The sequence below is a fragment of the Lonchura striata genome, chromosome 1A (assembly GCF_050655825.1).
Source record: "Lonchura striata isolate lonStrDom1 chromosome 1A, ASM5065582v1, whole genome shotgun sequence".
Lineage (NCBI taxonomy): Eukaryota > Metazoa > Chordata > Aves > Passeriformes > Estrildidae > Lonchura > Lonchura striata.
The window spans coordinates 72,536,304-72,562,419 of NC_140741.1; the positions used below are offsets into that span (position 1 = coordinate 72,536,304).

The 26,116-nt window shown below is 44.5% G+C and overlaps 1 protein-coding gene across 7 annotated transcripts in view; it reads left to right on the forward strand.

Moving 5' to 3' along the window:
• The window catches only part of SFMBT2 (Scm like with four mbt domains 2), a 107,049-nt gene that overhangs the window by 58,588 nt on the left and 22,345 nt on the right, over positions 1–26,116 (forward strand). For all 7 annotated transcript variants that reach the window (XM_021530941.3, XM_021530939.4, XM_021530940.4 and 4 more), the window contains 8 exons: positions 7,235–7,336; positions 7,995–8,142; positions 12,764–12,846; positions 15,910–16,036; positions 20,193–20,306; positions 21,547–21,589; positions 22,173–22,243; positions 23,948–24,087. In XM_021530941.3, coding sequence (XP_021386616.1) covers positions 7,235–7,336; positions 7,995–8,142; positions 12,764–12,846; positions 15,910–16,036; positions 20,193–20,306; positions 21,547–21,589; positions 22,173–22,243; positions 23,948–24,087 — 828 coding nt within the window. The remainder of the gene's footprint in view (positions 1–7,234; positions 7,337–7,994; positions 8,143–12,763; positions 12,847–15,909; positions 16,037–20,192; positions 20,307–21,546; positions 21,590–22,172; positions 22,244–23,947; positions 24,088–26,116) is intronic.

Sequence of the window (26,116 nt, forward strand, 5' to 3'; positions counted from 1 at the left end):
TTGCTTGGAAGCCAAACCCCAGTCCCGAGCTCCTTCCTGCCCTGGTGGCTCGGCGGGCCCCGGCTCCGCACGCCGCGCTTCCATAACCTGCGAGTTGCCGCGTTGTCTGCAGCCTGCCAGATTATTTCTGCTCCATCTGTTCTTCCCCATCTGTGGGCTCGCCAGCCCTTTTCCATGGCTGCTGTTTGCCTGGCTGGGAGACATGCATGGCTTCCCAATGCCTCTGTTGTTCTGCTGCCTTTTGATCCACTCCTGCCTCAGCTCCGTTAAAACCATTTATCTTTGTAAGAGCTAAGGGACGCCACAGAGGGAGTGAGGATGTCTCTGGTAGCAGAGGGTGAGGTGGAGCTGGTGGTGCCTCTGTGAGCAGTGAACAGCTCCCTCCTGACTCTGCAAGGCTGTGCAAGGGTTTGGGTTGGGAGAGCAATCCAAGGAGGTGGGTGAAGCCAAGCCCTGCCTGAGGGTGCCCCCAGGGTCTGTTTGGCAGCACCATATGAAAGTCAGGGTTGGGAGAGAAATGTTAGAGGCAGTTCAAGCCAAGCAGACGGGATGAGTGAGAAGCAGATCCCTCAGCTTTCCTCATCCCTCTGGCTTGTGTAGTTTTCTTCATTACATGCTGGGGTCTCTCAGGATGGGAAGCGCCTGGTTTAGTTGAATCACATCCCTTGGTGTGAGGGAGTTTGTGACATCCTGAGCTCCTGCCTTCCACATCCCTGGGCAGTGTTTTCCACTGAGAGGGGTTGTTGTGCATCTACAGCAGCATCTGCTCCCCTGTACAGAGTGGTGATACCTAAAAGTCACCCATTTTAGGGCATTTTGTGAGGACATGTAGTGATAGGACTTGAAACTGAAAAAGGGAAGGTTTAGGTCAGATATTAGCAAGAAATTCTTTCCTCTGGGGTTGGTGAGGCCTTGGCACAGGTTGCCCAGAAGTTGTGGCTGCCCCATCCCTAGAAGTGTCCAAGGCCAGGTTGGATGGAGCTTGGAACAACCTGGCCTTGTGGAAGGTGTCCCTGTTCATGGCATAGGCTCTGCAATGAGATGATCATTAATGTCTCTCCAACCCAAACCATTCCATGAGTCTACTTGTATGATATAAAGGTGAATTAATGTCCTCAAAGAAAGCAGAAGCAGCTGGGGTCTGTAGCTGTTTCCCAGGGTGGTTGCAGCTCACAGTTTGCATTGGATGGGCTCCTGATCCTCTCTGCTCTCACAAGTTCCTGTTGATTTCTCAGTAATGATTCCTGCTGAGATGTTACTGCTGGCTTCACTCTGAGCACTCAGGCAGCTGTTCCCACCTGTGCCACCCTTTCTGTGTGACTTTGCCCTCCGTGAAGTGGGACGTGGGCATGTAACGCAGCCGGGTCTCACCGGCACTTGTGAATGCTCTGAGATGCTAAAAAACCCAAACCAAACACACCAAAAAAAACCCAAGTGGATGAATACCCATCTCTTCTATCTCTGCCCAAGTTTCCAGTGGCCAGGCAGAGCCAAGCAGGCTCTGTGTGGGAGGGGATTTTGCCCTAATGCCATCTGCGGCGGCCCGAGCCATACGGAGAAGGTGTGCTTGGATTTCCACCGGCTACTCTGCAATGTTGCTGTTTCTATGGTAACTATTTTTTATTCAACAAGAGGAGCTTAAAATCCGTAGGGCTAAATCCAATCCTCGGCAGAAGCATCTGCAGTTTTGCAAGGGGTTCTTCAGTAGGTGCAGTTTGTGGCTGGCTCTGGTTGCTGCAGGGTTGTGGTGTCTCTAAAACCTCCCTCCCAGTGCCCCTTCCTGGTCATCCCACCCCATGTCTCCACATTTTGGTTTTCCTCTGATGGCTCTTGTCACAACAAGGGGTCAGTCTGCACGTGTTGTGTCTTACAGGGATTTCTGTCTCCCTGCAGAGAGTGCACCTTCAGGGAAAATTGCTCCGTGTTTAGCAAAGGAAGTTGGTGAATCACAAACAAGACTGATTCATCTGAAAATAATGCACAGGGTTGCATTGGATGGCGTTTCTTTCTTTATTTCCTTTCTTTTTTTTTTTTTTACCTCAATTAAAAAAACAAATGCCAGATTCCTGTGGAGGCAGTTTAACCACTGCTGTTGCTGAGTTTGTGACTCATTCCCACACGTGAGCTTTGTGATTAAAATTAGGCTTTTAGAAACAGCCAGTTTCTTGAAGAAATTAGAGAGAAAACACAGAGGGGAAGTGATTTCTTCGAAAATAAAAACCAAATCAACTAATATGTTCCCAGTTATACCAGATGTGACCTGCTCCTCTGTGTCCTTTATTAGGGTAAACCAGGAGAGATGGGACTGAAAGCAAGAGTATTTCACACTGCTGCAGTTAAAGGAGGCTCAGGTCAATAATTTATTAAGTGGCCAGTGTTTCTAATCAGCCTCTCAACCTTGCAGCTTTTCAGCATTCAAACTTAATTCTGAATTTTGCATGAAGTTGCAGTTTTGTAATTTGTGTGCATCTCACTGTCATAGACAAAAAGAGCCCTGACTTTCAGGAATATTTGAAAATTAGCCTGAAATTTGAAAATTAGACGCAAATGAGAGCCTTTTGCTCTTTTCTATACAGTGCAACGTGTAAGCTGCTGCATTTAAAATTAGATTGCTCCGGTCTTGAGCAGAATGGACATTTCACAGTCTGAAAGAGATGCCCTTCCTTGGGTTTGGGGACACAGAGCAACCAGCCCAGAGTGCAGCTTCCCCGAGTGTCACAGACAAAAGCAGCTTAGCCAGGTCCCCCTGCTCTATCAGCTTTACCCAGTGCACTGTAAAATTACCTGAGCTCCACTCTTGTGACATGGACAAAATTGAGTTTATTTACACCCAAATGGCATTTTTTTTAGCAGAAATTGCATTTGTTGACCTGGTATTCAGCTACCAGGTTGGGCAAATGGCAGTGATGATGTTGAAATTTCTGAGTCCATCACCTAAAACTAATACTTCCTGACTTAATTATCAGGACTTCAGCATGTCACCCACACAGGTACCTCCCTAAGGCTTACTCACATCCTTAAGAGTATCAGTGCTTTTCTAAATCTACTTGTGGATCTCTTTTGGAGTGACATTTAGGCTGCCATGTCATCTGGCATTTCTGAAATCGACACTGCTGGTAGCTTGTTAGCTGCGAGGGAGAAAATTATGTGGCTATCTCAGACCCTAAAGAAAGAAGGGAATTTGGGAAGGGAATTAATTCCCTAATCTGAGAATTTGGAGCCTGTTTCTGCTCCCAGCACTGTGGCTGACTTGTTAGTTGACCCCCAGATGTTGCAGTTCCCAGCCCCGAGTTGATGCTGGATGCAGTGAGCTGTTACAAAGCCCATCAGTAATTTTTGCAGAATAATTACAGAAACTTAAGCCATGTAAAGATGGAAATCACGGTGCAGATACGTATCAAAGCAGGGCTGTCTTTCAGGTGGCCAGGAGGGTCACAGCCTGTGCATTTGCAAATGCACCCCCTGCTCTAAAGCTGTGAGCGTGGGGCTGAGTTTAATTGCTTTTTTGGGATTATAGTGAGAGCTGTGACAGCTCTGGCTGTTGCCAGTGGGTTTGGGCTGTGAGTGACAGACATTCATTGAGGGCTTTTGCAGTGCTCCACTCATTACCCGGGAGCTGTAATCCATCATGTTAGAGACTGTGACCCTTGGTTGAGCAGCTGTGGTGCCCGTGCCACGTTAATTTGTTGAATGTTTTGTGGCATGATTTTTCACTTGGCTCTAAGGGACTCTGCTGAATCCTTTTTGATTGTCAGTCCAGGTCACTTGTCTGCCCCTCAGCAGCCAGAGGGTGTTTCCATTGCCCTCTCAGGGCTTGTGAACCCCAGGACAGGCGATCCACTGGTATTAATTACAGAATCACAGGATCTTTGCCTCTTTTAGTTTGGAAAACACCTCCAAGATAAGTCCAGTCATTAATCCAACACTGCCAAGCCCACCACTAAACCGTATCCCCAAATGCCAAACCTAGACAACTTTTAAATCCCTCCAGGCATGGTGACTCCAACGCTTCCTGGGGCAGCCTGTGCCAATGCTTGGCAGCCCATTCAGTGTAGAAATTTTTCCTAATATCCAGAGCAAACTTCTGTGTGGTCAGCAAGGCTGCCCCTGGGAAGCACTGACTGCCAGCAGGAGTAAAGGCCCACCGTGCTTGAGGCTTTAAAATGCTCCAGCTGGTCAAAACTATTCTGCCTGTTGATCTCCATTTCAAAGGAAATTGAGTCACTTGGAGAAGTTGCTAGAAAATAATGGCTGCTGACATCCTCGCTGTGTGAAATAGCAGCAAAGGGTCGAATTCTGCCACCCATTATCATGTCAGGCATTTCTTTTGTTCAGCTGCAGAGCCTGCCGGGGACCAGGAGAAAGTCTCACCCCTCCAGTCCTCTCCTTGTAGCTGCTTTTATTAAACAGGCGTCGTTCCTGTCAATGTGAATAAAGGGAAGAGAGAGCAGTTCATTATCCAGTGTATCACTTTGAGTCTAATACTAATTAAAAGCTTTGCCATCACTTCTCTGGAACCTATTCTTAGAAATTATGTAAATTAATTGGAGTTTTGAAGAGGAGCATATGCCAAATCCTAAGTAATTCCCTGCTGGCTGAGGCAGCTCCAGTGCTGGAACCAGAGAATGGCATCAGGAATCTTTCTTCTTTCCTTTTGTGGCTGCAAAAATAGAAAGCTGCTTTGGTAAATTCTGATGATTCTCTTTAGCCAGTGTATGAGACAGATCAAATATCCAGACCCTGACCATTTTCCAGAGAGGTGCAACACAAAGGCTTTTTCTCCATGAAAGCTTTTCCATCTGAAAAATGACATTTAACACAGAAAGGGTTTTTACTTCCACAGCATTTCTCCAAAGAAATGCATGTTTCTGCTTCAAATAGGATTTCGACCCTCAAAAGGGAGATGTACTTGAGATCCTGTGAACTCCCCTTGTGAGTTCACTCTTGCTGTTAATTTAATGGGGAAAATATTTACTTGCTATGCTGAAAGACAAGGGAGATTTGCTCCCAAGGTACACAGTGCTTTTGAAGTAAAATACTTTTAAATATTATTAGTGCTTTTTTTTCCCCCCTGCTTATTTTTCCCCTTTGAAAAAAAGCCAAAACAAATAAAAGGAGAAACACCAAAGAAAATGGTTCGGATATAATGAGAAGCAGTGTGGTTTGGTGTCAGTATATTTTGGTCTCAATCAACAAATCACTTTAAAAGTTGATTAAACTACTTGCGTGTTTAAAGATAAACATGATTAAGTACTTTGGTGGATCTTGGCTTATTATGTATTGAGGCTGGATCTGAGCGTGAGGTGAATCATGGAACGTTTGTGGGGAGATGCTGATTCCAGATGCACATTCTGCAAAGTTGCCTTTTCTTTACAACCTCGCCCCGAGGATTAAGAGAAGCGGAGTGTGGATTCTCAGGCAGGGGGAGGCAACCCTCCAGCCCAAAAGCTATTTTTCCTTCAGGGGTTTAAAGTTCAGTGCGGGTGAGATTGGAGTTTTGCAGCCATCATCTTTCCCCTCTGAAGCCTTTTTAATATTAAAGGTGACAATTTTCCATAGGACCTTAAAGCTCATCTTCCACTCCCCTGCCACAGGCAGGGACACCTTCCACTATCCCAGGTTACTGGCCTGGTACACTTCTAGGGATGGCCATCCACAGCTCCTCAGGGAAACCTGTCCTAGTTCCCTCACAGTAAAGAATTTGTTCCTAATATCTTTTTCAGCTTTTTTTCAGTTTAAAACCATTCTCCCTGGTCCTATCATTGCATACCCTTATGAAAAGGATGCTCAAACTCCTGGATGTCTGCTCCATCCTCAGCCATTAGTTCCTTGGGCTCTGGGCCATTATTCTTAAATATTCCTCAGTTTCCTCATCAGTATTTTCTTCTGCTTTGAGACAAAATTCGTTACAGTTCCGTTGGTGTTTTGTTCTGCTTTTTGGTTCTCACCGAGAAGGGCTCTGTAACACTGCAGGTTGGTAAGATGAAAACAACCATTCATTTAGCTGTGGTTGGAGCTTGTAAAAATCCTTATCTCTAGCAGCAGTTGGAATGTAAGAGCCCAAAATAGAAGGTGTTAAGCCCTTACAAGTGCAGACAATTCTTGGGGAAAAGAAAGCACAATGGAACACAACTTCAGATCAATAGAAAATCATTTTAGAGCAAGAATACCACGTGTAGCAATGAATGTAGATGGGATTGTTGTTGCTAACCACTTATTAGATAGCAAGCTTTCTGCATGTATTTTGGAGTACTCTGTGAGTGTGTGCTAAACACAGCATCATCTCTCTTTATGCTTGTATTGGCTAACGCACCAGTGGTTTAGAAATACTGTGGGACATTTTCATTGAATGAACACAAAATGCAGTCATTTCCCTGGAATTAGGGTGGCAGCTTGTGTGATTGTTAGATAGGGGTCACAAGGGATGGAGTAATTAGGTTCTAAGCTAAACTGGTGGCAAATCAGGGAGTTGAATCTGGGTTGCTTCTGAATTTCAGGACTGCATTCTGCACCCCCAGAGCTGCTGTGGGGAACCCTCTGCCTGTGGATGCAGCCAGGTTTTATCCCAGGTGGAAGTGTTATGTTGGGGATATGCTTGAACACAGCTGCCTGTTTTCCCACCATCATGTTCTCTGGTTGCCCACATTTTGGGTCTGAGTTCACTGTCAAAGCTGTAATCTATTTCCAGTCTCCTGGCTGGGAAAAAAAAAAAAACAACCTTTCCATGTTGCCATCTTGGAGACCATCCCAGTGCTTGTTTTGGTGCCCTGCAGGTGCTGGACATCCATCAGGGTAAATCAGGGCCATGCTGAGCTGTGTTCATCCAACTTGTGCATTACCCTGGGGGCCTTCAATTTGAGTCTTGTCACTTTTGGACTCTGAGTTGCTCCCCTGAGGGTGGTGGCTGTCAGACATGGAGAGGTTCTGCCCACGGGAGATACTCAAGCAGCAGTTTCTCAGCCAAGTTCTCCTTGTGGTGAGCACAGTCTCCTTGTGGACCAAATTCTGGTTGGATGCTGAGATGGACATACCCTGTGCTTTAGGTATGATGGGCTTGGTGCTGTAGATGTGTCCTCTAGGACTGAAGTTGTCTCCTCTCTTTCTGTGGCTGGGTTGGCATGAAAAGAACATGGGACCAGCTAAGTTGACAAAACCCACACATGGATGTCTTTCGGATAGATTTTCAGATGTATTGGCTGCTTCTTGATGTCACCACATGTTCCTCTTCCCACAGGACCATGCTGATTTGAGAAACCACTTCTTCACTGTGGGGATGAAGCTGGAGGCAGTGAATATGAGGGAGCCATTTCATATCTGTCCTGCATCAGTGACCAAGGTGAGTGCTCAGAAAGGAGGGATGGAAAGAGCCTGTCTGGAAACCCTTCCTGATTTTCACTACATTTAGGAAAAAAAAACAAGAATGGTACTTAAGTAGCTGGAGAACATGTTAAGAAATGGATTTTAAATCCATGGATGTTCCTAATTCATTCTTTCTTTCTTTCCCACATACATTACCAGCTGATTCCATGCAGTTAAAACCAATGGGGATGAGCACATTAATCTACCACTTGCATGCAAAAAAAAAAGAAAAAGGATCCCTCTTTTGCCTTTGTCTCCCTTCCATCCATATGTATTTTCCCTTCACATCTGAGAAGCCTTTGGAAATTGAGCAGCTGAATGGAGGTGGTAGCTGGATATTTAATCCACACACTCAAATGAGAGAGGGAGGAAGGCTCAGGGGTCTTCAGGATTGTCTCCAGTCACTGCTCAGTTGTAGGACCCTGAACCTCAGCACTTTCCATTGTTTCTATTCACCCATCTCTAAAACTCAAGCTTTGATCTCTTGGGTAGAAACATTTTGATGCAAAGGTTTAGGTGAAAGCAAATTATTTTCAGTAGTTTGATCCCCAGCTTTGGCTGTTTCAGCTTTCCACGTTACCTAATGTTGCAGCAAATCTAACCCCTGGTTTTGGTCTCTTCTTTTTTACCCTTAGGTTTTTAACAGTCATTATTTACAAGTGACCATTGATGACTTGAGACCTGAACCCAGCAAAATCTCGATGCTTTGCCATGCAGATTCCTTGGGGATCTTGCCAATACAGTGGTGCCTTAAAAACGGAGTCAATCTCACACCTCCCAAGGGTTTGTATTCCTTCTCAGTGATTTTTGGGTTTACTCTGAAGGACATTTGCTTGTTATTATTGCCTTTAAGATTGTGTTGGTTGCTGTAGAGCATCAGCTGAAGTATCTCAAGCCAGAGTAGTTTTTTGGAGTGATTGGGGCTGTTCTAGCTCCTACCAGCCCATGAATATCTCAGCAAATGTTTCGTGCTGGTGGATTGATGTCCCTGTGCTTTGAAGTCTGATTAAGGCTTGTGAAATCCTCGTGAATTCCTGTGGGATGAATCCTAGCAGTTCTTTGTGTGTGTAGAGAGCAAAAGGAGCATTAAAAGTCCAATCACTGTAGAGGCAAACCCTGTTTCATCCACTTTGGTGCAATAGTGAGGCCAAGCAAAGCTCCTAAATCTGAATGTCTGAGCTAAAAACAGCTGCCCAGGAGTGTGGAGGGATTTCCTTGGCTGTCTCAACAAATCCCAGGGCACACTGCAAGCAGTGTTCAGGTCAGAGCCAGGAGAAGCAGCCTCCAGCCCTGCTATTCCTCAGCTTTGTAGCAGTGCAGTTAATTACTCCCAACTTCAGACAACCACCTGTGGTGCCCTAGCAATATTTCTTTGCTTGCAAAATGGGTTGGTTCCCTGGAATTTCAGGTTTTTGAAGCTGGCTGGGTTGTTGGTCTGTTGCCAAAAATCAATGTTGCTTGGGAGTAAGAAATGCCTCAAAAAAAAAAAAAATCAAGTTAAGTTTTGTGTATGAACTTTTGCCTTCATTTTGGAAAAAGCATGGTGCTGCCAAATCCAGGGAAGGGAAGGGTTATTCCCTGCCAGATTCAGAATCTTCTTATGTATATCCAGAGTGCTTCTTCAACACATGTAATTTGAAATTCCCACCAAAGTCCTGGAGCCCTGTGCCTGCAGCTGCATGTGGTGCATCCATGATTGCTCTGCTGCTTCTGCTGAAATAAATCTGCTGTCTGGGGCTTTGGCTCTCTCCTGCTGAAACCCAGGTGTAATGATAATGCCTGTGTAGGCACTCACTGATACTGGCCAGAAAATTTGCTAGAAATCAAAGTAAATGGAATATTTTGGGGGTTTTTCCACCCAAGTTCACATGCAGCTTGCCCAGGCAGGATAACTAACTGAAAGAGACCATAGGCTTAAAAATTTCCAATCCATGCTGACACAAAGCCTGTCTGAGATGTTGGTTTATGGGTCAAGTGTGAATAGTGAGCTCTGTTTTAGATTCCAACATTTTAAGACATATCTGAAGCATCTGTCATGTGAATATTTTCCAACTTGGCCAGGTTTAGTGGGAGGTGTCCCTGCCCATGGCAGAGGGGTGGAACTGGGTCACTTCCAGGCCCCTTCCAGCCCAAAACATTCTGTTTTTCTGTGATCTTGTGTGACACCTGGTTGCTGGGATCCACCTGGGCACCTGAGGAAGGGCAGAAAGTCTCTGGTGAAAATCAAATTGGCATTCTGCTCTGAGATCAGAAATCCTGGGGGGGAAGCTATTAAAAAGGCATAAAGCCAGTGGCAGATAGATGCATTCTGTGTGTTACTGTGTTTTTTATATTGTGTGTAAGGGCTGCATGTCCAAACTGAACTTTAGCACCTTAAAACCTTTTTTATGGGCAGACACGTTGAGTTACTAAAATGTAATCAGATACTAGAATGAGTTATTAGAAAATAAACACAAACTAAATACAACAAAAACCCATAAATCACCAAAAAAGAAAGCAGATGGAAAATGAAAATCATCCAAACCCCTAGTTAATTTAGGCTTGACAAGGAGGTTTTCTGATCTCAGAATCAACTGATTTTTTTTGGTCAGAAGAATATGCCAGGTTGAGTTATTGGAATTTGGAGTCCTTTATTTGTCTGATATCCATTGTCTTTCCTTTTTGCTTATCAGGGCTTTATTGAAGACAAACAAAGAGTAAATGGGTCATGAACAGGAGGTGCAAATATTTGCTACTCGAAATAGAGAGCAGTAGTTTCCTGTACAGTGCCAAAAATGAATACCCATTAACTGCTGCTTGTATAAGCATTGAACAAGCTCTGTTTGTATTTATTAGAGCAGGATTTATAGACTACTTCCCTTTAGAGTAACAATCATTGTTTTATGAGCTATTATTAAGTGGGGGGAAAAAACATTTTGATAAGGTGCCTTGTCGTAAGGCTTACTTAGGAAAAGCCATTTCTAAAACCTCCAGTATGTTTATATTGTTATATTTGCTTCAAATTTTCTTCTCATGCTGGGCTCTTCATGCCCAGATGGCAAACATGGTGAAGGTGCTGCATGTTTGAGGAGCAGCAGCTGAGTTGTGCAGACCCAGCTCTCGGTGTTGTCCCTTGGGCTGAGCCTTCCAGGGTGGCAGTGCCGTGTGCTGGTGGGGGCACCGGGTACCTGGTACCCCCCTGTGTGCTGAGGGAGGCAGCTGAGAGCAGGAGCAGGGAATCAGGGACTCTGTGAGGTTGGAAAAGACCTCCAGGCAAGCTGGGTCCTTGAGTCCAACCTTCGATCGTCCCCTTGTCAGCCAGACCACAGCACCGAGTGTCCAGTTGTTTCTTCACCACTTCCAGGGGTGGGCACTCCACCACTTCCCTGGCCAGCCCATTCCAGTGCCTGACAGCCCTTTCAGTGAAGAAATTCTTCCAAATATCCAGCCTGACCCTCCCCTAGTGCAGCTTAGTGCTGTTCTCTCTCCTCCTGTCCCTGTTTCTTGGAGCACAGCCCAACCCCCCGGCTGTCCCCTCCTGTCATGGAGCTGTGCAGAGCCACAAGGTCCCCCTGAACCTCCATTTCTCCAGGCTGAGCCCCTTTCCAGCTCCCTCAGCTTTTCCTGGGGCTCCAGACCCTTCCCAGCTCTGTTCCCTTCCCTGGACAGCTCCAACCCCTCCAGGGCTCTCTGGCCATGAAGACCCAGAACCAGCCACAGCCCTTGAGATGCAGCCTCACCATGAAAAGGCCACAGACAAGTCAGGGTTCATGTGAAGTCAGTTCCTGGGTGTTCCCCTCTTGGAATCCTCCTTGTGCTGCTGCAGTGGGTTATTTTGAGCTCCCCAGCTGCCCTCCTGGGCTCCATTCCTGCTGAAGCCTGAAGGAAAAGGGCTTCCAGTGGTTCCAGTGGTGCAGGGCCAAGCGTGGTGACAGCACAGTCAAGATTTTACCTCACTAAAACACCTCTAGTGGGCCTTTTCCACCCACTCTGACAAGATCTGTATAGTTTAAAATGGAGATGCAAAACCAATCCACGAGGGGCTTAAATTGGAAGTAAGAGATGGAGAAGACATGTGAAGAAAATGCTGTTGCAGAAATTGTTAAAATACAGTGCAAGAATTTTTTTTTTAATGAAAAAATAACATTCTTTATAAGTAACTTCCCTTTTTTCCTTCCCTGTGCATGTTTAGTTTTTTAATTATTATGCACTTTAATGCCCCACAGAGACAGGCATTGTAGCTCAAGGCTTTATCTCAGTAATTTGTTTGTCATGAATGCAATTACTTGGACTAGAAATCATCTTATCCAAGATACTTGGATCTTAGCAGGATGCTTGAGACGTTGTTTTCAAAAATTTTACCTCCTTTTTCTGGGATCTGGCAGACTGATAGGGGATTACACTCAGTATTCCAGTCCTTGCCTGTGAAAAAATCAAAATTCTTATTGTCATAAATGATTCATTCACATTTGATCTTGAGTGTCCCTTTTTGACTATCAATGCAAAAGGCATTTAGGGATGTTCTGTGAAATGGTGCCAGGCTGAGATTTCTAGGGAGATTGAGGGGAGAATTTGGCTTTTGGGTGACTCCTGAAACCTTCCAGTAAGAGTAGTTCTGCAGTAAAGTCATTAGAGTATCTGCAGGCCCTTGGACAGGATTAGCACTCACTGGTTTCAAGCACTGTAAAAATAGAGACTTAAGAGGCAGGCAAAAAAAAGAAAGCCACCAAAAGTAAATGAAAAAAACCACAACATTTCTGTCCCAAGAATTAATTGCCTAAATTGCCAAGTAAGAATAGTGGATGAGCAGAGGTCTGATTTGTCTTTCTGTGATGGGACTCCTTGAGAGATGCTCATACAAAGGAATCCCTTTATTTTACCTAGAAGCAGAGGCTGAAGGGATGATCTGTTTGCTGAAGCTGTTTGAGGGACATCTGCATTCATTTTCCTGCTCTGCTCCAGATTCCTGTAACATTTTTATTGTGATTGGATTCAGCTCACACACCTGAGCTGCTGGGGAGCCAGTCAGGAAGGGTACATGAATGAAGAGAAGGGAATTTATCTCCTGCTTTGAAAGGGAGAATGGATCAGCTTCTGATTGTGCTGATCCCCTCCCTGTCCACTCCTGAGGGAGCAGCAAATAACCCATGTCCAGCTCCATGACCTTGTCCACCTTTTAGACAGCTAAAAGCAGGAGAAAGAAGTCCATAAGCAGCCCCATGTGGAAATCTGGCACAGTGGCACTTGTCATTAGTTATGGGTTTGTTAAAAGTTGGGAGGTGCTCACTGAAAAGGGAAAACAGGGAAAATAATTATGTCTTACTGCTTTTTAATGGAGACTTGGTAGTAAAATGCAGGAGGTGTGTGAGTTTTGTCCTTTGTCTGTGGTGTGGCTGATGGCTCTTTTTGTTTCGTCCTCCTGCAGGTTACTCTGGCCAGGACTTTGACTGGGCAGACTACCAGAAGCAGTGTGGAGCTGAGGCAGCACCTCATCTGTGCTTTAGAAATGTAAGTTCTTTTTCCTCTTGTGCATCCACGTGAAACAAAACAGCTTGCCCAGAAAAGGTGCTGCAAGGCTTTGAGAAGTTCCCCCAGAGCACCTTGAGGCTGCCTTAGGGAGGAAACTGGGGGAGTGTCCCAAGTCTCCATCCCTAAAAGAGAAAAAAATCCTTATTTTAGTCTTGTCTTTATTTGTAATTATCCAGCTCTTCGTCCCCTCTCTGGTTCTATACAGCACTAAAAGGATCTCAACTGATTATTGCTATTAATTCAAGTGATACTAAAAATAATTCAGGTAAAGAAATTGCATAGTATCATTTGCCTCTTTTTACATTTTAGGTGTTTTATCTGTATCCCAGGGATACAGAGAAACCAAACCACATGTATTAAAATGCTAAATGTTGAAAATGTGTGAGAGGATGATTAACCCTCATGGATGCTCTGGTCCTTGGGACAGTTCAGGTCCTTCCTTGATGCTGCAACAGTGATGTGAGAGTGATGGATGCCTTTAAGATTCACAGCTTTTGAAATAATCTTTTGCAGGCTGTTTTATGGCAATGTGTGCCTTGATCTGACAGGTATTCATTGCTTGGGGAAAGGCAGATGTAGCTTCTGCCTTTTCCAGCAACCTGGTGCTCTCCTTTGTGTGCCCATCAACTGGTAGAGGTTGAGATCCCATCAAAAACTGAAAATACTCCTGCTGGTACTACCTAAATGTTAGTGGTGCACCTAAAATGAGCACAGGAAGATTTGCAAAATAAAGTGGTGGCATGAATGATGGACAGACAGGTTTCTGTAGGAATTGCACAGCTTTTCACTGGGCTCAGAAGTCACGGGACTCAGGGATGGGCTGTTTCTGGAAAGCAGAATGGAGACAGGCACCAGCTGTGGTTTTCCATGGCTTTCCTCTCATCTGTGGTGGCCTAGGGGCAGCCTGGCTTGGAAGCTTTGATGGTGAATTAGTGAATTTTTTATTGATGGACTCAGAGGAACTGCACCATGAGCAGTGTCTGACTTGGGAGTCAAACCAGAGTAAGGATTTCTTGGCCCCATTAAATCCCTTTTCCTGAAGGGACTTAAAGCAAAGCTTTCCAGCAGTCCTGAGGGAAGCTGCATCACACCAATACAGTGGGGCTATTTTTGCATTCCTCTTCTGCAAGCATCCCCACTTTTTCTTTATATCTCTTTTCATTTTGCCAAGTAGTGGATCTCTTCTCTCAGCAGTGGCAGCCTTGAGAAAAGTCTCTGCATAATATCCTCTAAGATTAAGTCAGGTTTGGGCATTTATTGGTCCTTTTTTTTTTTTTTTTTTTAGGAAACATTCACCAGGTGAACATGTCTCTCCTGTTCTTCCACTCTTAATAACACAATTCTTTTCAGAGGGAGCTGCTCTGTTGTCACTTGTGCAGCCTCCTGGCTGGCTGGTCCCCTTGAATTGTGGCTGTGAGGGGCTCTTTGCTGGAAGCTTTTTTTGCATCTCCCACCTCGTGCAGCCAGATGTGGTGCTGGCAGTGGAGGTGCTGTAGCTTTTTCCCCAGGAGGGATTTTTAACAAGGAGAGGCAGTTATGAAATGGATTGACATGCCCCAAATGCTTAGTAAAATAAACTCCACCTAACTGTTTTGCCATTGATTTTGTATAAATGAGCCTCCAGCACCGAACTGCAATGAAAGGAGCCAGGGTGATGATAAATGGCATTTCCTTGTTAGGCAACATAAAAGGCATTTAGACAAACTCAGCCTGCATTCCTGCAGCCCTGGCCATTAGCAGCTTTTGCAGGGTGAAGCTGATCTGTGTGCTGAGCAAGGCTTGAGGCAGTCCAAGGTGTGTTTGAGAGTAGCAGCCTGTTCTTGGATGGAAAAGAGACCAAAGCCATGAGGTTTTAGTCTCTCAGAGAGCTCTCAGGGATTGTTCAAGGTGAAGTGCCCATGGTCCTTGGTGTTGTACCAATAGGAGGAGGGTTGAATTTGAGCCTGGCTTCCAGTTTTCACATAGGATGAGGGTTTGGTGTCATTTGGAGTCAGTGGCAGTTGTTACCCATCCCAGTTATTATTAGCAAAAAGTCTCATTTTGGAGGGGGAGCCCTTTCTGTGTGCAGAGAGATGCAGAACAGGTGGAACAGAAGGGAGGGAAATCCAAGGAAAGGAAGCCCTGGTATGGACACAGGTATTGCATTAGTGTGTTTCCAGGGAGAGTGGTGGGGGAGATAGTGGGAAGGGACTGAGGATAAGTGACAGGAGGGGACATTGGAAGGAAGAGTGGCAATGAACACAACTGGATCCATCTGCACTCCAGCCAATGTGCCTGAAAGCCCTTGTACATTGAGCTTAAAATAGAATCACAGCATAGTTTGGGTTGGAAGGGTCATTAAAGACTGTCTAGTTCCAATCCCCTCATCCCATGGGCACTGCTGCCACTCACTAGATGGGGTTGCTCAGATGTCCATCCATGAAAACTCACCCAAAGCATACTTGAAAAAGTTACTGAGGTATCTTCAGCTTCAGTCAGCTTGGGTGACTGAATGTATGAAGAGGTTTCTCTGGTCTCAGAGCAAGGTGGATTTTTGCTTTATAAGATTTCTCCTAGCAAGGTGAGAGATGCTTAAGCACAGGAGTTCTTGGAAGCCTCTGGGTAGTATCACATCAACAGAAAATGCATCACTGGATGTAGAGCAACCTCCTCCCAGTCCCCCAGGAGTCAGGGATAGAACATGTCATGCATTTCATCATTGAGTTTTCATATGGGTGTTGGTGCAAACCTGCTCCAGCATGGGCTCCTGTCTCCAGGGTCAGAGCCTCCTGTGGGTATCCATCTCCTCTGACAGAGATCCTCCTGGGGCAGCAGCCTCTACTCCCCTGCAGACCCCCATGTGCTGCTGGGGCACAGCTGCTCACCATGGGCTGCACCAGCACAGCTCTGATTTGTTTCTGGTTGCCTTTGCATTCTTCAGAGTATCCTTCCCTTCCAGCAGCAAGCAAACCATGCTAAATTGATGCTTCCCAGCAGACAGTCTGGTTGAAGTTGTGCAGTGCTGCAGTGCTGTGTTTCAGCGTTGTCTGTTGCCTCTTTCAGACATCCTTCAGCCGTGGCTTCACCAAGAACATGAAGCTGGAGGCAGTGAACCCCAGGAACCCTGCAGAGATTTGTGTGGCTTCCATCACCTCGGTGAAAGGACGGTTGATGTGGCTGCACCTGGAAGGTAAAGGCTCTAAAGGCTGCTTGTGCTTGTCTGCTTCACTCACTCACTCACTCACTCACTCACTCACTCACTCACTCACTCAATTTTGTCCTTCATTCTCTGCACAAAATTGCTCTTTCCAACTTTTCAATTCTATACATATTGACCAGTTATGTTTCATGAGGAATTACATTTACCTGCTCTTTCTCTGGAGGAGCTGCAAGTTCCTTCACCCTTCCATCCATGTAGCCTTTATCACCATCATAACAACCTCCTCCCTGCCATCATCATACACTTTCATCCTAGGAATAGAAATTTGCCTCACTTGTGCAGCTTCTACAGCAACTCCCAACCTGACAGTTTGTACAGGAGGAGAGGTCTCTAATCAAAGCCCTTAAAGTTGGTAAAAATGTTGCCAGGAAACCCAAAATATTATAGTTCCTCCTGAGTGTTTGCTTTTGGTGTGCAATGACAGGTTTTGATTTTTAACTCTAAGATGATTGTTTGCCTTCTAGCTCAAGGCAGCAACAGCTTATCTGGAGCCTGGTCTGGACACAGGGAAAATAAATTTTTTTAAATTGCTGGAATCAACAATTGTTTGACATTTTGTGTTCACTAATGCTGTTCTTGAATTTGCACCCATCTGATCAAGGAATTTGACACATTTTGGCAACTTCTTTTTTTAAATGGCCTTCACTTGTCAAAGATGTGGATAGATGCAGGAAAAGGGCAACACACTCTCACGTTGCCTCCTCTTCCTTCCCACATCTCTTTCTTCCTGCCTTTTACTATTTTAATTTCTTAAAGGATGTTTTTTTACAACTTACCATAAAAAAGCCTTGTGTGCATCTACTTTCTTTTGAGTTCTGATGTATACATGCTCTAAGCTTGGTTTATATCTCAATACCAGGAATTGAATGATCTGTCGTAAACAGAAAAGATGCAAAAGACTGCAGAAAATAGAAAGAAATCTTTGCTGCTGTAGGAATACATCACTACAGTATGCACAGTGTTATGCAAAAAGCAGGCATTAAAAAAATTAAAACACAACCAAAAAAAACCACCCTGCTTGCAGAGTTGTAAAATAAATGTGGCTTGAAGTGTGGTATGGGTTTTTTTGTTTTTTTTTTTTACTCCATTAATATAGTGTTGTTTCTAACTGATTATTTATATTCTGGAAGCAGCAAGGCTCCCCAACTTCCACGGGTGCCCCTCTCTGAAAACCTCAGGTCCCACCATTTATCACGTGTGCCTCTGAAGCTTTCATTGTTGCCCTCCCAGTTTCCCAGTTTGACAGCCCAGGCTGCAGCCATAAAGCAGAAGCACAGGAGTTAAGCAGGGCCGAGTTAGACATGAGGGAACATTGTGTGATAAATCACACTTGGTACAGTGGCAAAACCCTAAACTCCAGGGCGAGCGTTTAATGAGCAGCACTGTGGTTCCCCCGTGGTGGAGGAGAAGCTCAGGACTGATGGGATGCTCTGCGCTCTCTGCTACTTTATTACTCATCATCTGCATTGTTAATTTTTACTGGTTCATTTTAGATTTTAGAGCTTGAAGCTTTCTGGTGTGAATTTATACAAGTAATAATGCACGCTGCCTGCACAGCCAAGGAATTTGAGGAAAACCCTTTGGTTAATCACTTCTCCAGGGAGGTTTCCTGTAATTTCCCCTTTTACAGTTTTCTAGAGTTGCTGCTCTGTTCTACCCGTCCTGTAAAATTCATGGTAGACATTTCCCTCACCCTGTTTCTAGTCTCCTTGCTTGCCCTTTAACCTCCCAATTCCCATGGACATTTCTTGCTCTGAGAAGAGAGCAGTATAAAATGCAGCAGATGAAACTAATGAGTCTCAAAAAAGCTGTTTTGCACTCCTGTGAGTGAGGCCAAAGGAAGCAGTCAGATGTTGGAAGTGGAAGGCAGGGTTATCAACTGCCAGAGGGCAGAAGCAGTGCCAGGGAGGACAGAGTAGCTGTGAATATGTCTTACAAGAGGAACAAGGTGTTGCAGGAGAATGGGCATTGTGCTGCTTTCTTGTCCCTCAGGGTGGCTGCAGCTGTAAACTTCAGAAGCAGAATGTTCATAGAACAATTTTGGTTGGAAAAGACCCTTCATGTCTCATTTACCCTGCTTCTAAGCAGGAAAGTACATTTAATCTGGTTGCTTTATAATAAGTTAGAACTGTAGAATAATTAAGATTAGAAAGGACCTCTAAAATAATTGAGTCTATTTTGTCAGAAAACACCATTGCAGTAATGAAGTGATTGGTTTTCCCAGTTCTGGTGACATTTCAGTGGGGTCTATGTTGATTTCTTGCCCTGTTTAGGGTTTGATCCATGCCTTGCTCACTGTGGGCATGTCTTGTCACAACTCACTGTTGTCACATGGGCTCCTTGCTTGGATTTGTGTTGTCAGGTGAAAATGGAGCTCCCCACTGGAGCTCTCATCAGGTTCAAACTGAGCAGTGACCCCATGGTATTATCTTGTGGAGAGAAACGGTTTTTCAGGGAATTTCAGCTGCTGAAATCTTTTATTCAGCAAGTTGTGTCCTTCCCCTGTGCCTTCATCCCATTCTCTTCCCATATTCCAGTATGTATTTTCAATGGATAGTGCATGAACACGATGCAGGGCTCAGAGAAACACCCTGAAGACATCCACGGATCTACACAGACATCATGACTGCATTTTTTTCATTATTTCCTCCAACAGTGTGATCCACCAGCACCTATTTCCCTGCCTCCTTGGGCTTTTTCCTGCAGCCAAACCCTCTCAGAGCAGCAGGTTTATTACTGATCCAAATGCTGCAGCTCAGCCTCAGCGCTGTTCCCATCACAAAGTTCAATTACTGTTTCAATTACACCACAAGCCCTTGATGAACACACATTAGAGGGAAGCTCCCTGTAGTTGTCTGGCTGTGCACAGTCAAACACTTCCTGCCTGAAGCAGGAGGCAAAGATGTTTTAACAGATGCCAAGGAGAGGGTGATACAGGGGAAGCTGCTGATCCTTTGGTCCCTTTTATTAGGAGATCACCCCATGCTGGTGCTGGAGCTCTCTGTCCTGGGGTGGAATTGGCAGAGGGAGGAGGTGAAGTTGCTGGCCCAGCTGTGCCAGGGCAGTTGAACTTGAACTGGAATAGTTAAATAGTGCCTCGACTCAGGACATGAGAGTTGTTTTTGAAAGAACTCAAAGCCAGCAGGAATATCTTCATTGGATTTTGGAAATGAGGTAAATTAGGGGGAAAAAGCAGGAAAAATTTCCTTCACTGAAGGGGTGGTCAAGCATTGGAATAGGTTTCCCAGGATAGTGGTGGCATAACTCTGGAAATGTTCAAAATTTATGTAGATGTGGGCCTGGCAGTGATGGGTTAGTGGCTGGGCTTGATTTTGGAAGTCTTTTCCAGCCTAAATAATTCTTTGTTTCTGTGAGTGGGACCCACATAAATGAAGACAGGAGATTATCTTCTAAAGCAGGTGTAATAACCAAATTGGAAGATAATTGCTTTAACTAGAGACTTCAGGTGAAGTTTTGGAGTCAGCATCGTGCCAGAGACCTTGGTGCATGTCTCCCACTTGGCATTTTCATACTGCTTCTCTCCTGTTGGGTCATCAGCTCTTGTTTCATGTGAGGAATCCTAGGAGAATTTGTGGCACTTCTGGACAGAAAAGTGGCCACCTCTCACCCTTAAAGCAATGGGACTCAAGGGCAGAGTTGCCCAAAAAAGCTTCAGGGAAGCACTGGAATATAAAAGCCTCTCTCCCACATTAGCTGCCAGCCTGGCAAAGCCTGGATACACTCTCTTAACTATTAAGAGCAAGCATTCAACAAGTCCTTCTAACTCAGTTATGCAACTTCACAAAATACCTAGGGGTCAGCCAGGCTGTCTTGTTGAGGGAAGTTATACACGTTTAACCTCCTGGCTTTTGGCTGCTTCACTGTACACCCTCAAAGTGCTGTTAATGGGGTTTTCCTCTGAACCACATTGCACTGTAAGTGCAGCAGCCCCATCCTGGCTGTCTGTGCAGAGCTGCAGATGAAATGGTGCCTGATTTTGGGGCAGGGAAGCAGATTTATTCTTGCACGTTCCATCATTCGCATCCCAGGCCTCGTGATGGATGCTTGGGTGGCTCTGAGCTTGGTGTTCCCATGCCTAAATCCCATTATAAATTTGTCTTTCTAGGTTCACAGATGCCTTCTCCAGAGTATATTGTTGATGTGGAGTCTATGGACATTTTCCCAGTTGGCTGGTGTGAAGCAAATGCTTATAACCTCACCCCACCACACAAAGCTGTTTGTAAGTACATAGAGACTTGAGCAGTGCAGATGATATCAGGGATTTTTTCCTAAAGTCTATAATCCCATTGTTGACACTACCAACCTACCCAGCAGACCAATAACCAGGCTGCCAGTGTATGGTAATAAATCTAGTTAGTGACCAGAATTAAGCAGTTTGTATTTTTCTCTGTGATCAGCCCCTCCCAAACTGGGGTTGTCTGTGCTGGGGAAGGCTGTTCCATGGTTTGGGATTGAACACTGGGTTGTTGGGCAGTGGGGTTGTCAGAGGGAAGCCAGGTTTTGTTGTGCTAAGCCAGCTTCACTCAGGAAGCTGAGTGGATTAGGGACAAAGACCTCAAATTGAGAAAATAAACCATAAAATGTCAGGAGAAATGAACATACAGAGGCCGTCCAGGTGCCCCTTTCCAAAACAGGATCTGCTCCATCTAAATGGAGAAATAATTGCTGCCATTCTGTGATGGAATTTCTGCCCTTTCCCAGGGTATCTGTCCCTTACTTCACTGCCTTTGCCAGCTCAGAGATTTTCCTAGTGTTCAGTTTAAATCCCCCCACAGCACAATTAAGCCCAGGGTGTTTTGTCCTGCCTCCAGTGCATATTAAGACAAATTTCTTTCTATTTGCATTTGAACTCAGTTCATCAGAGCTCAGTGGCTTGGTGTTGTTTTCTTGTTCCAACATACCCAGTCTCAAGCCACCAGGTGAAAAATTGGCCTCTCTGTTTATATTAATTAAAATCCAAAAGGCAAATTTTAAAATGTGTCAACCCTTTCGAAGAGTTAAATATGCTTAAGTTAAAAATCAGGGAGCCAGAGCCTAATTTAGGAGAATACTGCTATGGCAACATTATGCAGCCTTATCACAAGTTATTGCTGGGGATAAATTACACTGGAGGTAATCATGCTTGTAAAATGTAATCTTACCCATATGTGTTCCTGTGTGGAAAAATATTTGTGTTTTTATTTTATTTTTTTTTTCTTTTATGCTGATCCCATAAAACACAGTATTAGCATTCCAGAGGAGAGATTAAGTGTATTATTACATCCTTAAAGTAGGTTTTAATGATGTAGTGACTTACTTAAAAAATACCAAGATGGTGATAGTAATTAAGTACCATTTCATTGTGTTCAAAGTCGTTTTATACTCAGTGCATTTAGACACATTTTTATGCATTCTGGGTGTACTTAACAGGACAGAAGGGTACAAAACTAATTTTTTTCTTTCTTGCTTCATTTTTGCAGTGCGAAGGAAGAGGAGAATTGCAGTTGTGCAACCAGAAAAACAGTAAGTTGTTTTGGGTTTTTTTGTTATTTAAGGTGGTGTTTTCACAGGAATGCATTGGGTCTTCCAGGGGGGATAATACAGCAGCTGTGTGGCTCGGTAACTACTGCTCAGATGCTGCAGCACAGCCAGCAAGAGGATTCTTTTAAGCCTGAAATATTTGTTAGCATATTAGAAAGTCTCTGTAACAGCAGTTTTTTTGCTGGCTGGGGCTGTACAGCCCCTGTCTGATGGCCAGCAAGGGATGCTTAGGGAAGATGGACATACACCAGGAGGGCATTTCCCTGTATAGCTCTTGCAGTTTGTAGAAACTTGAATTTAAGGGGTTTAAGGGACGATATTTGAAGCCTGGAGGTCTAAAGCTGACACATCAGGGTATATTTTTAGAGAAGGGGTGGATCTGGCTCCTTCATCTGCAATGCCCTGCTCTGTGATCAGCCATGTGGAAGTGGAATTGTGTTGGAGGTATCTCCATTCCTCATCCCAGGCTGTTACTGGTGTAGCTTTTGGGGGATCCTTTGTACTGTCTGATGCTATTAAATTCACCAAATACTCTATTAAATACACCCAATTTCTCTTTTAACAGGTTACCATCCACAGTGCCTGTTGAGAAAATACCTCATGACCTCTGCCCAGTTCCTCAGCTAGACACAACAGGTAAGGATCCTTATTTCAAAGACCCATGTCCTGTATGGAAGGGGAGGACCCCAAAAAGGCAGTGAGTTGTCATAGGGCTGGGGAGATGGAACTACATCCTTAGGGGGGTGTAAGGTGGAGTGAACCCACCTGATGTACAGCAGGTGAGGATCTGGTTCTCCACTTGTCTTTCTGGGGCTGTCAGAGTTCCCCTGGAGCTTGCCCATTTCACATTATGATATTAAGACAAGGCTGATGAATCTCTCTGGTGGAGATGGGTGCAGGTTGTTCATTGACACTGACGAAATTGGGTGCAGCAGCACCTGATGGGTCCCCCTGTGTTATGTCAGGACTGTGTGGTGTTGGCTGCTGCTTCTGCTAAAGGCAAATTCCTCTCCCCTTTAGCAGTGGCAGGAGGCTCTGAGTGCAATATTCATCCAATTAATGGTGTAAACCCAGCAGCAGGGACAGGATTTCATTCACTTTATTTCAGCAGGCTGTGGGACACATGTTGGCATTGCAGCCAACACTCCATTACAGTCAAATGGGGAGAATCAGGGTCTTTTAAGGTATGATAACCCAAAAAAAGTGGATAACCACATCTAGAAGTTCCCATTTCTCTCCATGGTCTACAAAGGAGCCCAGAGTAATTAGCCCAGAGAAGGAAAACTGCTCTGTAGAGCCGTGCTGGGTCAGGACATGGCACTGCAGGACTTGTGGGTTTGGACAGGAGCTGAAGAGGGGTTTCTAAGGCTCTTCACTGAGAGAATGTTCTCCCGGAGCTGAGTCCTCTTTGAGGCTCAGCTCATGCATCCCCTCCTGGCAGGTTGCAGTGAGTGTCCCCCTGCACTGTGAGTTCTGGGAGAGCCCTGGCTCATGTCATGGATTAGCTCCTTTCCCAGTCCTCCTTTCAGCAGGGTGTGCAGCCAAATCAGTCACTGCTAAAAACACTTCTGTCCATGCTGAACAGATTTGAATAGCAGAGGCTTCCCTGCCCTCTATCCCAGGGTGGAATTTTGTGCCTCCTTTATTCTCCTTCCCTTCCTCCCACATCTAGGAGGAAGAAGTGTGGAAAATAGAAATATAGAAACTTCCACAGACACAGGAGGGTTTAATTTGCAGCCTAGGAAATACTTGAATTAATGTCAGAAAAAAACAACTACACAGCCATTAAACAGAAAAACCATAAACTTAGGTTTCTATAGTTATAAGTAAGAATATGCTTTAAGTGAGAAACTGTATTGATAAGATAGTGAAGGGTTTATAATATATGGGTATAATTGTATAGAATAAGCTAATACTTTAGAAGTTATGATAAAAGCACATGTATGTACATTTGTTAGATAAAAGTATACACATTACAGTAGAAGTAAGTAAAGGTGATAAGTTATAAAAACAAAACATTTGATAGATAAAAGTATACACATTACAGTAGAAGTAAGTAAAGGTGATAAGTTATAAAAACAAAATATACTTTGTGGCAACTATCCATTAGATTAGAAAGTTATATATTACCTTGTAATGAAAAACTTGTGACCATTTTGAGCTTACTTACTCTCTTAAATCTCACAGCCTCTAAGATTAGTCTTTATTTAAACAATAAATAATTTTTAACCCATCTGTAGTCCCATCCCTTCAATTAAAACAATGATAATAATAAAGAAGGGTTCTTGAGTTATGGTATAGAAGTGCTGCAGGCATCTCACTGCTGCTTTCTCCTTGCAGGCACCATCAATGGGAGATACTGCTGCCCCCAGCTCTACATCAACCACCGCTGCTTCTCAGGTCCATATTTAAACAAAGGCAGGATTGCAGAGCTACCTCAGTCTGTGGGGCCTGGCAAGTGTGTGCTGGTCCTCAAGGAGGTATGGCCCAGCTCTCTTTTGGGGGGATTTCAGAGGGAAGCATGAGTCGTGGCTTGTCAGACCCAGAATTTGCAAACAATGCACCTAAAATTGTCCTGGAGTGGTTTCCATGAGGCCAACTGCCAGCCAGGAAAAAGGGGCAGGTTTTGCATTGTGGGGTTTGGTGGGAGAGGTGATGTTTTGGAAACATGGGGAGTTCTGTTGGTTGGGAGCGACTTCAGTGTGGGTTGTCATCAACACAGGAGCAAACAGCAGTGTCATGGAGACATGGGCATCTCCTTTTGGAGACATAAACAACGTCCCAAGGAGCAGGACAATGGCAGTGGCCCAGCATTGGTCTGTGTTACTTTGCAGAAAAAATTCAAGCTTATTATGGCCATAAACCGAAGCTCATTCTGGCCACGGGAGCCAGTTCCAAATTCTGGAAAGGGTGAAGAGAAAACATTCAGGGTGTTGCTGTACCTGATTCCTGGTGTTGCTGTACCTGATTCCTGGTAGCTGTTGCTGAGATGAGAGAGGTGCCAGCAGTACAGAGAGCCAGGATAGAGGTAAAAAATTGCAGCACAATTGAAGTTCCTAATGTTCCTCAGACCTTTCCAGCCAAGGTCTTGTCCTTACCTCCACCACTGATGCAGTGAAGCATCATCCTGTGTGTGTACCCTTGAATCCCAAAGTCTTAGGTGAGTTGCAAGTACCTCCTGTGTAGTTTAGTACCAAACTTATTTTTATAGCCTCGCTGTTGATTATTCCCAGTGCCAGCACAAGTTTTCTGCTGGGACCACTGGTTTATTGTGTTTCTTTCACTGGAAGAGGCAAGTGAGGTGGCAATGCCTTTTGTTTGACATCAGCTGCAAAGTTTGTCTCATTTCTGAGGTGTTTTCTTGGAAAACCAGTTGAAACCTGGAGCCAGATACAATGGAGACATCAGCTACTGTCATCCAGCCATTGCACCTGGGCTGAAAAGTGGTGACTGTAAGGTAGCTTTTCTGTATAATAAAGGCTGACTTGAAGTTAAATTAAAATAAATACATTGTCAACTTTAGTTTTAGTTTTGGGGTCAGTATATCTAAGAAGCACAAAACCGTTCTTCATATATGCCAAGAACTCCTCAGCATCACTGCAAAATAAAACAAGGTGTTTTCTTAAGGCTCCAGATGATCTATAACCCCCCCATATATTTGAGAAATATGCTGTAAAGATTAATTAGCTTCATTGCTTACTGCTCTTACTATTTTTAAGACACTTTGCTCTTTCTCTATTCAAAAAGAAAATGGACTATGACAAAAGATGCCTTTTAGATCCTTGATCATTTAACAAAAGAATCCCAGATAACTCTTCTGCTCTCTGTCCCACAGACACATCAGTATTCCAAGTTAAAAAAAAATAAGTTTTCTGCCCTGCTTTGAGGCTACCCTGGGATTTAGCATCTCTTGTTAGGTAGGAGTGTGGGATTATATCTCAGATAGAGGAGGGAAATTGAGTTTTTCCTCATAAGAATGCTCATCATTGAGGTCTTAAGAGAAGACCTCAGAGTCTTCTCTGAGAGAAAAAAGCTCTCAGAGAACTCAGTTCTCTTATCAGAGAAAAGAGTTGTGATCATATTTTTAGCTGTACCTTGACAATGAGAGTTAGGAAGGAAGTTTGGAGTTTTCCTAAGAAAACTTCAACCATCTCAAAACTTGAAACTGTTTCAAGGGGGATGGAGATGGCAAATGTGTGAACGCCAAAGAGCTGTGATGGAAGAAAAGTGCTGAACTGCCCAGTGGCACCAGGCACACCAGATATACTCAAAAGAGAGCCCCTGTGGACATGAAAATGGAGAACTTAATGAATATCAGGTTTTTGTGAGGTGGGGCAGAGCCTTCTGATGGTCTTCACTGGTGTGACTCCAGCTCACTCAGCTCTGAAAATCCAAAGGTCAGCAGCATCAAAATAAAACCTCACTGATGGATAACAGCAAAGGCTGAGCTTGCCTAATCCCCCCCTGTGCTCCAAGGCACAGGTGGCTGCACCCAAAGCATTCCTGATG